This window comes from Anas platyrhynchos, chromosome 9 (genome assembly GCF_047663525.1).
Source record: "Anas platyrhynchos isolate ZD024472 breed Pekin duck chromosome 9, IASCAAS_PekinDuck_T2T, whole genome shotgun sequence".
Taxonomy (NCBI): Eukaryota; Metazoa; Chordata; class Aves; order Anseriformes; family Anatidae; genus Anas; species Anas platyrhynchos.
Genome location: NC_092595.1, coordinates 23005598 through 23018543, shown reverse-complemented (window position 1 = coordinate 23018543; position 12946 = coordinate 23005598). Strand labels below are relative to the sequence as shown.

The following is a 12946-nucleotide window of genomic DNA, read 5'->3' as shown; positions in this document are numbered from 1 at the left end:
AAGCAGGAGAGAATTTGCTTTAAGTCACAAGAATCAGTAGGACTTGCCCAAATGAACCCAGCTCATTTTCTAGTCATTTTATCTAGTATTGCACACTGCGTTGACGTTCTCAGTTGTAAACTGTCTTTAAGCACAACTGTTTAACCAATGCAGATGTAAAAGCAGATGTACTTAGCCTCCACTAAGCACTACCTTGTATTACTACAGAACTACCTACATAACATTCCTGCCTGGGGGACAGAAGTCCAATAGAGCATGGACTACTTTGTATTACCTCATGAATAGAAAACCTCTTTTGAGGCTTTTACTTACAAACACAGATGCAAGTTCTGGACTGGCAGCTAACTAGAATTTGTGCTTAAATGAAAAAAAAAACTTAGTATTTAAAATTGATAAAAAAACAGTAAAAGTTCTGAACTGGTCAAATCTGTCTTCTCTGTATTGCCACTGAAGAGCAGAAGAACCAAGCAGACAATATATTCAGTTTTCAGCTATAGAGAACCCTGTCTTCAGAAAAGTCTTTAAACATGTATACGGTTTATATTTGGATACCTGTTCTCCCTCTACAAAAGGTTATGGGGTTGGGATTTTGGAGGAGCATTCGGGAGCGGAGGAGGGATAGGGAAGCTCTGAGGAGTGTCAGGAAGGACGTGACGCAGTGAAATTACAAACTACAGCAAAAGAAAGGTAAAGCCTCATGTTACCTTGAGTTTTCAGCTGCAAATCAACGTTAACCCAGTAATCAGATTTCATCCAAAATAGCAAGATGCACATCCACCTGTGCATTCACACACAATGCACACATTTTGGAGAGGCCATAGTTTGGGTCTGGCAGGCTATTTGATCTGCAGAAGGATACTGAAGAAATCCACCTCCTCTTGCATGCAGTTGTGTTTAGTATTAAGAGCTCGTCTTTCCTCCCAGGGTGACCAAAAATTCCACAGAACTACAAAAACTGAAGTGGAACACATTGCTCCCCGTAGCTACAGCCCCATCTCAGTGCATCACTAACTACCTTTGAAACACCAGTGGTTTTGGAGACACGTCTTCACCATGATACCATCCAGCAAGCTGGGAAGGCCAGTTTTGGCCATGCCAGCAAGAAAACTGCGTATTTCTATTCAAAGTCAGTAGACATCAACCAAGCACTGTGTGGGTTACCAGAGAAATGCCAGTCAGCAGCCACCTTGCAGTAGGCCGGTTGACTTACCCAGCAGCATTGTCTCCATGTTTTCATTTCTCAAAAAACCATTTGTAAAGAGCGAGCATGAAACATGGAGACAGAACATGCCTCGCTTCCCTGAACGCTTCTAGCACTACAGGCTAGAAGCAGAGTGAGAGGTTTCCATAACTGTAAAACAAAACCTCACAAAAACTCCAAATAGTGTGTGGGGCCACTCCTGCCAGGGCCATGGGGTTGGTCAATACCCAACCCTCAGCCCACGTGCGGACTTCAGGGCCAGCTCCCTCTTCTGATGAGCCATGGGAGAAGTAGGAAGCCCAGTCAAAAATTGCTGAAGGAAAGCAAAACTACTTCTGAGGCTTTCTGCAGCTATGTTTTTTTGTTTTGTTTTTAGATACTTTAGAAACTTTTTGTCATTAAGAAAAGTGACAGACTGGTCCTTTGATGTAATTTCTGGCCAAGTAACATTAGGAAGTTTTCTGTGTCCTACCTCCCCACACACCCACATCGAAGGCAGTCAGAAAACTGAGCCCAGAGGTCTCGGTGTTATGCCCAGGAAAAACCTATGTCAGCCCAAGCTTTAAAACATGTGCTGTTATATTCTTATCCACAAACTGAAGGATACACCTTTAAGAGGTACTCATTAACATAAAAAGGTAATCAAGTAATTGCTTTCTTGCCCTGTCAATTTTAATTAATCATTATTAAGAACTGTGAGTCTTAATCCTTTATCTTAGAGTCACTTGCTGACAAAACCTATAAAGTAGAAGGCTTCCCCTGCACTCTTTATGAGGAAGTTCTGCAAGCAAGAAAAGTTGAGATGAATTATTATTTAGTGCTGTTAACTTTTTATCAAGTTCATTTCCTAAGAGTTCTTACTAATACGACACAAGTCTTCTTATCTTCTACAGTACAGGAACCTATCCTAGGAGGAAACTGCACATGCATCCACAAACAACAGACCACAACCCCAGCTTTGACAGGTAATTTATGGCCCTAGAGGTTAGTTGGAAGAGTGCAAAAGCTACTCAACTCAGCACATTTGGAAGGGATGTAAGATTTATGCTGATGTCATTCATTAGGCTGAGTTTTAGTATATTTTTATTTGTAATTAACTTATCAAGAATTCAAATACAAATTTAAGGAGTTAAGGATAACACAGGCTACTTTGGTACAAATCACTGTATCTAAGTACAAAGTACAATGATTTACACAAGGAGGATAATCGGAGGTAGTCGTTTAAAATCAAGTTTTGATGTTAGGGTTGTTTTTTGTAACCTTCCTCTAAGGTCACAGCAATGCTGCCTTAACATCCTATTTATAGTACCTATGGTACCTTAGTGTTAAGTAAGTAAAATAAGCTTAAAAGACACAAGTTTCTTTATTTTTGCTGCCAACTACAAAGAGGAAGTCTTTTTTTTTTTTTCCTTATTAATCACCACTTTTAAAAGTGAAGCCAGGAGCCCTCTTTAAGACTGAGGAGGTAGATTCAAGAGGCTGCGAGTTTCTACATCTATGTACTCACTCAACCAGTGTGTAAGAAAGATGAGTATTAAAGTGTTTTGAAGAAGCCAAGCTCACAACGGGTTGCAATCTGGATGTTATTTTTTTTTTTTTTTTTTTACTGTCTGCAAAACGTCTTGCACTTCTGTTGTTCTACTTGGCTCCCAGATAGGAAATCATTAGAAAAACGCCTCCCTGAGCATTCTGAGAATGAGCTCTAATCTGACAGTTTGCCCTCTCATCTATTCAGAAATGAGACTGTAATGGATCTTTTTTCTTCCACTACATCTACTTAATTTTAAGTGAGTCAGTAAGAACAACCTTTGATAGACAAGACAGAGATCAGAGTTTGCCACCAATGTCCCTTAATCCGAGTTACTCATTTACAGGCTCTCTGTGATTAGCAGCAAGTGTGGTGAAAGCAGCATTAGCTGAAGCAGCGTGGATTAAAAAGTAAACCTACAAATGAATTTTTAGCAACTGTGAACAGTATTTTTTAAACTTCTGGTGCACTACGTTTCTACATGGACTATGGATTGCTGGAAAGGAGCCATAGGCAGCAACTGGATTTATCCCACAGTCATCATTTGTGCGAATGGATTTTTTTCCACAATGAGGCCATCAGAATCTTTTCTCACTCCTTACTTAAGTGGACCAGATAAAAACCTAACAATTGAACAGGTAAGCAGCTGTTCTTGTACATAATAATTAGAAACCTTAAAGCAGTAAGCCTCACAGTAATAACTGAATGGGAGAAAAAACATTCAGTAAGATAGGTGTATTTTATCGAGATACCCCTATGTAAGATTGTCCTGGAAAAGGATAAGGATTCTCCTCTTTTGCAATTTATGTTCTGAAGTCCCCACATTCCTGGACTTTGAAACCATTTTGGTTGTTGTTTAAGAAATTGATACTTTCAACAAGATCAGGTCAGACAGTTCCTTCCCCCCAAGAAAAAAAGAAAGAGCAACAATGAGATTTATTGATACTTATTGGGGAACTATACTAACGATAAATATGAAATAGTGATCAGACATAAGGCAACCAAGCACACTTCCGCTGATGACCTGTTAGATTATTACCTACGTTACTAAGGTGTTCTGTGCATCCATCAGTCTAGTCTGTGCAGGTCAGATTCACATAAAAGTTGTTTTTTAATTTTTAATTATTTTTTTAAAAGCATGTACTGTGATAGTCTGTGTTCTGCTCCTCTGTTCAGCACTGGTTGCTTCAGGTGCATGCTTCATAATAAAAAGAGGACACAAATTAAAAGAGAATCATGAATCTAATGGCAGAATTAGACAACACAATCTATGTACACCCACATAACTGCAAGCATGAAATCACTCCTGATTTGCACTAGTAAAAGTTGAGGCAGAATCTGCCAGCATAGCATGAACCCAATTTTTCCTCTGAAAAAGGTGTATTTCGTTTTGTTTTTTGAAATCAGAAGTGAAAGCTTTCTTACATTAAGTATATAAGTAAGATGATGAAATGCCTTAATTCTCTTTTCAGCACCAACCAGCTCAAAAATAAGAACAGTACAGATACTGGCTCTTTCAGCTACACTCTCCTGTCATGAGCTAAATCCCCAAGTTTCAGTCACTTAAAGTGCAGATAAACAAAGGCAACCCCCAGAAAGATGCAGCGATCCTGCTGCTCACCAGTCATACTAGTTCATAAAACAATAAACAGCTATCGTTGTTCTCTCAGCACGTGAAACAATTCAAGTCTAACTGCTTAAGCCGAGAACAAGAAATCGTGACCTAATATCCAAGCAGGTCCAGCACTTACTAGGTAAGACATCCCCAAAACAGACATCTTACGGTCAGAGTTCACTTGGTGATGTGTATCCAGAAGAAACACACACACCCCTGCTGCAGCTGTAGCCAAAGCTACCTGGGCAAATGCTGAGCTTTAGTGTAGAGCTCAGCACCTGCCAGCTTGGATGGAGATCAGTTTTAGAAAAATACAGGTGCTAGAACAAGTCCAGAGGAGGGCCACAATGATCAAGGGGCTAGAGCACCTCTGCGATGGCGACAGGCTGAGGGAGTTGGGGTTGTTCAGCCTGGAGAAGGCTCCGGGGAGCCCTTACAGTGGCCTGCCAGTGCCTAAAGGGGGCCAACAGGAGAGCTGGGGAGGGACTGTCTGTTAGGGAGTGCAGTGACACCACAAGGGGGAAGGGCTTTAAACTAAAGGAGGGTAGGTTTAGGTGAGATACAAGGAGATTATTTTTTTCCTACGGAGGTGGTGAGGCTCAGGAGGAGGTGGCTCAGAAGCTGTGGATGCCACATCCCTGGAAGCACTCAGGACCAGGCTGGATGGGGCAGGGTAGGGCTTTGGTATTAGATCACCTTTAAGGTCCCTTCCAACCCAAACCATTCTGATTCTAGGGAAAACAATTTATTTCTGGAGCATCTATGCAATTGAAGGCCAACTGAAACTTATTCAAATACTGTTTCATTAAGAACTTACTTTTCACTCAATATTTAAAGATAATACGTGAAGACAACATAGTAATAACTAGATACCAAGTCCAACTCCAGTTCCCCCACCATAAGAGCATCTTTTTTTTCTAATCCAGCAGTGAGGAGAGGTAATCAGCAGTATGCAATGACTCATGGAAAGTAAAACTAAACAGGCATTAATTTTCAGATACCACAGGGAATAGTATTTGATGCAAGATAACGCTTGTGTCAGAGCAAAGTCAATTTCCTTCTAGGTTACCAACCAGATCTTCCCTGTTTGGACATACTCCTACCTCGCACTCCTGCTCCCGGTCTTCCTGATCACAGACTACGTGCGCTACAAGCCCGTCCTCCTCCTCCAGGGCATCAGCTACATCGTCACCTGGCTCTTGCTGCTCTTCGCTCACGGCGTGGTGGCCATGCAGGTGATGGAATTCTTCTACGGGATGGTGACAGCCACCGAGGTCGCCTATTACGCCTACATCTACAGCGTCGTCAGCGCCGATCGCTATCAGCGAGTGACGAGCTATTGCAGGAGCATCACCCTTGTTGCGGCCACAGTTGCCGCAGTGCTGGGACAGCTGCTGGTTTCCTTGGCAGACGTGTCCTACTTCCACCTCAACGCCATTACCCTCGCTTCCGTCTCCCTGGCATTCCTGTGCTCCTTTCTCCTGCCGATGCCCCAGAAGAGCATGTTCTTCCATAAAAAAGGGGTCTCGGAAACCCTCCCGCAACCACAGAAAGCTGTGGCTACGCTCGCTTCCAACGGGCCTCCGAGCTGCCAGCAACAGGACGTGGACTGCACGGCTGCTGACACGGGGCCAGCACCACAGCAGCAGGCTGAACAGCCCAAGCCCCAAAACCACATGCTCAGAGTACTGGTGCAGCTCAGCAGGGACTTGAGGGATTGCTACAGCTCTAGGAAGCTGCTTTACTGGTCCCTGTGGTGGGCTTTGGCTACAGCAGGCTTCAATCAGGTTGTGAATTACATCCAAGTGCTGTGGGATTTCAGAGCCCCCTCCCACAGCTCTGCAGTGTACAATGGAGCTGTTGAAGCAATAGCAACTTTCCTGAGTAAGTTCATGTCTAAGCATCAATCACAAAGGTAGTCTCCAAAGTTTTACTTTAGCACAGTTTTGCAGTTCCTTTCCATTGTAGATACCCCAAGGAAACAGTATGTGCGTTGTGCATTCAGGATCCATTTTTTTGATGTACAAAACAGTTCAAACATGAGCTATGCTGTATTTCTGTATGACTGGGGCACCAACCTTTATCCTGCCAGCACACAGAAGCCTACACATCACACAGACCTTCCATCCAGCTGCTTGATCCATTCGGAGGCACTCATGTTTCTTTTGCAAGGTTTTGCTTTTTTTTTTTTTTATCTTGCCTCCCATCCCACCAGCAAGCATCACAACAGTTCCCATAGCAATAGTAGCAGCTTACAAAGATGAGTTTTTCCATAGATATTTTATACAAGAACTTAAACATCTCATTAAGATCTTTCTCTATTAAAATGCTCTTGCACAGCAGGAAGCAAAGAATTTCAGCAATTCCAAGATACGGGGATTTGCAGGAAAAAATGCTTACTGAATTCACGATGTTACTGATGTTAACCATATTCTTTTGCAGTGGGAGCAGATGCCTGCTTCATATAAGCAAAGATATCCAAAGGCAAAACACTGCCTTACTTGGCAGTGTTCCACACTCTCATTGTGCTGCTGTGGAGGACTTGCACAAGACATTGGGGCGTGATCCACCAGGGAAAATAAGTATGTCTATGTTGCATCTGGCCATTCAAGTTACCATTCCTGTCTTTAAGGAGAAACAGATACTTCTAAGTATTTGTTAAAAGTTACTCTGGTCTGGAGGTAGACAGCTAACACAGACCAAGTGACTCATGCATTAGAAGGAACTCCTATAGTGCCTATTCCTCTTTCTCCTGGAATCACCTAGTTCTCACTGTAGAGGCTTTAAAATTGTACAAGACACATAAATGGATACTCTGACGGCTTACTTTCAAAGCAGATGTCTTTATAGCAGACCCACCAAAAGAAAATACTGCTTATCCTTTCATTTTCTTGAGTACATTCACAGAAGTTATCTCCCCACCCCCCCTTTTTTTTTTGGCAGCTTAGTCCCTTTATGAGCTGCACAGAGCTAATCTATTAACCAAAAAGGTAACTGTCTTACTATACAACCAAGCTAGTAAGCAATAAAAGCTGGAAAGATTTGGAAGAATTGTTCCTTTTGAGCTTGCTGGGTACTACACAGATAACAATGAATCTTTCCACAAGACGGTTTATCCAAAAAGTGGAGTAAAATACTATGAAAGGAAATGCAGATAATTTATGCTGTTGTCTAAAAATGACCAGTCATCTGCACAGTTTCTGAACTAGTCTTCTTCATTATTCAGCATTGCCTTTTGGTATGTGAGGGTGGCACTTGGTGATGCAGGCTACAAAACAGATGCAACATTTACTCTTTTTCCTCCCTCTCTAGGCTCGGTAACGTCTTTCATGGTGGCATATGTGAAAGTGAACTGGGACCTTTTTGGAGAACTGGCATTAGGGATATTCTCCACAATAGATGCTGGTTCTCTCTTCCTCATGCACTTTACTACCAACATCTGGTCATGTTATGCTGGCTACCTCATTTTCAAGGCAAGCTATATGCTCCTTATAACAATAGCAACGTAAGTATAAACCCTTACAGTGCTACCATTACGTGTGTAATATTAACCCTACTTTACACATACGTTGGGCATTCCTCTTTTTACTCAAGAGATAGCTGATCTAAAAGTAGACATAACTGTTTAGGTAAAGATAAGGACACTTAAATGCCCACTTATGTTGTTTTCTTCCTTCTAAACAGCCATAAGTTATCAAAAGAACACTGAACAATTGCCTATGCAGAAGCTAAACATATCACAGAATCACAGAATTTCTAGGTTGGAAGAGACCTCAAGATCATCGAGTCCAACCTCTGACCTAACACTAACAGTCCCCACTAAACCATATCCCTAAGCTCTACATCTAAACGTCTTTTGAAGACTTCCAGGGATGGTGACTCCACCACCTCCCTGGGCAGCCTGTTCCAGTGCCTAACAACCCTTTCAGTAAAGAAGTTCTTCCTAACATCTAACCTAAAACTCCCCTGGCGTAACTTTAGCCCATTCCCCCTCGTCCTGTCACCAGGCACATGGGAGAACAGGCCAACCCCCACCTCGCTACAGCCTCCTTTAATGTACTTATACAGAGCAATAAGGTCACCCCTGAGCCTCCTCTTCTCTAGGCTGAACAAGCCCAGCTCCTTCAGCTGCTCCTCATAGGACTTGCTCTCCAGGCCCCTCACCAGCTTATAAAGTATCCTTATTATTACAGGCAATGGTAACAGCAAAACATAAGTTACTTTCCTTGTGCAAAAACACTGGCATAGGAGATGTGGGGACAACACAACCATCTTTAAAAAGCAGATCAAGAACCATCTTTTAATATCCCCTTATGTCTTGACCACCTTGCTGATAGTTTTCAAGCTATGAGCTATGTGAAAGCAGGAAAAGATTTGCCATGAGCATTCCCCAGCACAACTTTATACATGCATCTTTAATGACATTATGGTGTAAACAAAATATAATAGCATAGCACATTTAAATGCAGATGACCTCAAATGAGATCAAGCTATTTTGTTGTCAGATATAGAAAAAATATAAACAACACATTTTCCCACTTATTGCATTGGTCAGAATGCCTTCAGACTAGCTCAAAGTTTTACTATACTATTTCATTAACAAAAATACTAGATGCATTTTTGTGTCAAAAACAAGATTACTCAGATAATTTAAAAACTGCTATAACTGCAGTTCATGACAAGATGAATCTTGAATGAAGACAGTTGAATCCATCTTGAATGAAGTCAGTTGAATCCAGTTTATATTTTGGTGGATTTTCAGTGCATTATAGTGGATAATACCTGAACTACTTCAATATATTCAATAGAAAAAGAATAAAAGTTTGCACAAATGAGCCCTGCTGAAAGTCAGTGCAAAGCATACTGAAGGAAGAGCAGATAAATTTGTTCAAATAGAAACTTGGGAGGTAAATATCGCTAAGATAGATATTCCAATTACTGTCAAAAAAAGATATTGCAAGGATAAAAAATTTGTGTGCTCTTGACAAGAATAAACTGCATTCTACCTCCACTCTTAAGCCACAAAGCAGAAAGTGATTCACTTCATAAAAATTTTGATTAGAATATACCCATGGTGACCACTGAATTCCAACCTCCCAGCCAGGGCAGAACTGCCAATGCCAGATCAGGTGATGGTTTTGTCCATCCAAACCTTCAAAGCCTATAGCCATGGGAACTTCACAACCTGTCTGGGAAACTTAACCCAGCGCTCTATTTCCCTGTGAGGTATTCCCTCCCCTCTACCCCTTATGTCCAACTTGAACTCTTCAAGACAGTTATGGCACTGCTATAGTCTGGCACAAGACCACCAAGTGAAGAAGTGTTCGAGCACTCAGAAAAAGCCCTATTGATATTGCTAAGCTTTCTGAGGCCCAAAAGGGGAACCACAGGCCATCTGCCTGGGACCAGCACAGTCTGAAGGTAGAAAAGGAAGATCCGATCTTCTGATCACCTGATGTGGTTTGGAAAAGCAACACAGACAAGTACAAAGTCACTGAAATGCACTCCAGTAGTCAGGACCCTGCTGGGAGCAATCAAACAGATGAAGCACCGTTTAGCCCACCCTTCGGGTATCACCTCTATGATGTGTTTTTTTAATCAATCACATGGAGAGCAACAGCTTCCCACCCAGTGTGAAGTACCTGATAGCCAGTCTCACCTTAGGTTCCAGATCGCCGTAAACCTGAGCATGGAGCGCTACGCTTTGATGTTTGGATTGAACAACTTCATCGCACTGGTGATTCAGACAATCCTTACAGTAGTCGTAGTGGATTCAAGAGGCCTGGGACTGAACATAGTGACTCAGGTATGTACTGTTAATTTGCTTCCATTTCACTGATTAGCTGATTCATTTTCAAAAGTTTACCAAGAAAATCACTTCTAATTGCAGCCCAGGAACAAACCTGGTCTGTATCTCAAGGTGAGTAATAAAATCTTTCCACCCATGGTTTGGTCATATAAGGTAGCATGGGATATCCTATCTCACATCAGTGCCAATAGCTTCAGTCAAGGCAATTCCACTCACATTGAAGTCGATTGAAATTTACTGATTTCTGCAATTTCTCAGATGGTGTCTGAGAAGTTTGGACAACTTCCTACTCCTTTGGATGTGAAGAAAACTAAACCTATTCAGATATTCTGCATGGAGACAACAACAGATATTTTGAAAGATTTAACCTTTAATCTTTCAGATTAAGAACATAAACATGTACAGACATCATAAATAGGCTTGCCACTGTTGTCAGAAAGACTGATACAAATTCATGTTGTATTTACTGAAGCCAGTGTGGTGACACCAGTGAAACATGCAAGTAAGAGCAAAAAAAAAAATGAGGACTAACTCAATCTTCGCTTGCATTATTCATGACTATGTGAGTAATGGGCATGCTGGTAGTGAAATGTGAGTAATGGGCATGCTGGTAGTGAAACTACTTCTACATTTTGCAATAGAAAAAATCCTGTTCCCATCCCTTCCCCCTCTGATGGTTATTAGGAAGCACAGGGAGTAGAAACAACATGGCAGTTCTTCATACCTCAGAGACCTGCTGGTTGCTGGGAAAGCTAAGATTTTGCTTAAACACAAAGCAAGAACTTGAACGGAGAAATTGTGCTAGGATATAAGTAAACAAAATAGTGTCTGTGTCCAGGAGAAACAGTGTTTCCCTACCATGTGTTTTTCATCGCTTTTTTTTTTTTTTTTGCCTTTTTCTCCCACCTCATCTCCAGTTTTTAATTTATGGCAGCTACTTCGCAGTCATAGCCGGGATTTTCTTGATCAGAAGCATTTACATGCTTCTTTCAAGCAAATGCAGAAGGAAAATAGCAAGATCATGGAAAGAGCCTCTGAACCTTGCCGAACACGAACCAAAAGAGCAGACTGTGATTGGCTATATGACCCGGCTGTAGGAGTCAAGCAAAGGCTCACGGCCTGGCTCTCATGGGAGAAGAGCTCCTACTGCAGCATACAGAGAACAGCAATGCAAGAGGAACGTACAACACAGCCCTGAAAAGCTATGCTGAATCATCACAGCACTTCCTTACAACATATGCCAGCTAAGAATGATCATCAGAATGGCACCAAGCCAAGAATAAAGGATAAGTTGCTTTAGATTTTTCCTTATTTGCCTTTAAACAGCTTAACAGCAATACTTTATAATCAAAAAAGCACAGCAACCACCTTGGCATCCCACTGCGCACAAAAAAGATCCAAGTTCATTGCCTTGCTTGGTCTGGCTCTTGCAACCAGTGTCGCCAAGCTGCTTCCACACACACTTGCTCATACACGCGGGCCACAGGGCTACTGCCCTCCTTGTGTGAACCTTGCTCTGAACACAGGAAGGTATTGCATTTGTGTTGTGATGTTCCTTCCTGCCTAAATACAGGTGATTCAGAGGGTGAAAGCCCACCTCAGAAGCACACCTTTTGCATACAACAGTGAAAAGACAGGGCTTGCACGACCTGTCTGAGAAGGTTCAGCCACTGCTAGGCCACAGTTGCTGTTTGGCCCATGTTTGAAAACTGCAACCTAAACACTGCACTGAACCCGTAGCAATTTCAGCCCAGAAAGGTAAACATTTCAGAGTCAAAACAAAAATGAACCTTCCCCACTCATTTCTTTGTGCTTCCAGTAAAATTAATATTTTAAGACTGTCTTCCTGTTTCAACAGGAAGAAGAGAAAAAACAAAAAGAGGTTGAGTAGTACGGACTAAACCCAGAAAAAGTATGTTGTTGAGGAATTTGAGCGACTCTGCATAGGAATCCAGATTAACAGGAAGATTTAAAATTGAAATGAGGAGGAAAAAAAAAAAAAAACTAGCGTCATGCAATTTTGCTCAGCAGATGAGGAGGTTCACTGATCTTGGCCAAGGATTTGTCAGGGTCAGCATCCCAGAATTTAGCAAGAGACTTTATGCTAAACTAAATTAGTTGTAAGACTTAAAGGACAGTCAGTCCAGGAAGAGAAAAAATTATAAAAAAAGCTTGCATAGTGAATGCATAGTTCAATATAAAAACATACCCATATGTTAAAGTTATTTCTGTACTGCAGCTTGCTTCAAGCTTGCAATACCTACATATCACTAATAAAAATAGAAAATACTTTGCATTTGCAGAATAAATATGTTTCCTGTGGAGAAAAGTTATTATCTGTACAAACATTTGTGCTTTTCATACAATTGTCATATACTGGAAGTAGGCAAACTATCTAGAGGCAAGACTAAGCAGGAGAGAATTTGCTTTAAGTCACAAGAATCAGTAGGACTTGCCCAAATGAACCCAGCTCATTTTCTAGTCATTTTATCTAGTATTGCACACTGCGTTGACGTTCTCAGTTGTAAACTGTCTTTAAGCACAACTGTTTAACCAATGCAGATGTAAAAGCAGATGTACTTAGCCTCCACTAAGCACTACCTTGTATTACCACAGAACTACCTACATAACATTCCTGCCTGGGGGACAGAAGTCCAATAGAGCATGGACTACTTTGTATTACCTCATGAATAGAAAACCTCTTTTGAGGCTTTTACTTACAAACACAGATGCAAGTTCTGGACTGGCAGCTAACTAGAATTTGTGCTTAAATGAAAAAAAAAACTTAGTATT

The 12946-nt window shown here is 41.5% G+C and overlaps 1 protein-coding gene across 2 annotated transcripts; it reads left to right on the top strand.

Moving 5' to 3' along the window:
• The first annotated feature begins 1153 nt into the window (after nt 1–1153).
• On the top strand, nt 1154–12447 carry LOC140003180 (thiamine transporter 2-like). Of its 2 annotated transcripts, none has more exons than XM_072042375.1 (6): nt 1154–2166; nt 3076–3367; nt 5409–6228; nt 7657–7849; nt 10009–10150; nt 11088–12447. In XM_072042375.1, exons 2-6 carry the CDS (start codon nt 3218–3220, stop codon nt 11349–11351), a joined length of 1569 nt encoding a protein of 522 aa, XP_071898476.1. In that variant the 5' UTR covers nt 1154–2166; nt 3076–3217; the 3' UTR covers nt 11352–12447. The 2 variants fall into 2 exon arrangements, with proteins under 2 accessions (XP_071898476.1, XP_071898477.1); XM_072042376.1 differs by having other exon boundaries at nt 11071–12447.
• The last annotated feature ends 499 nt before the right edge of the window (nt 12448–12946 follow it).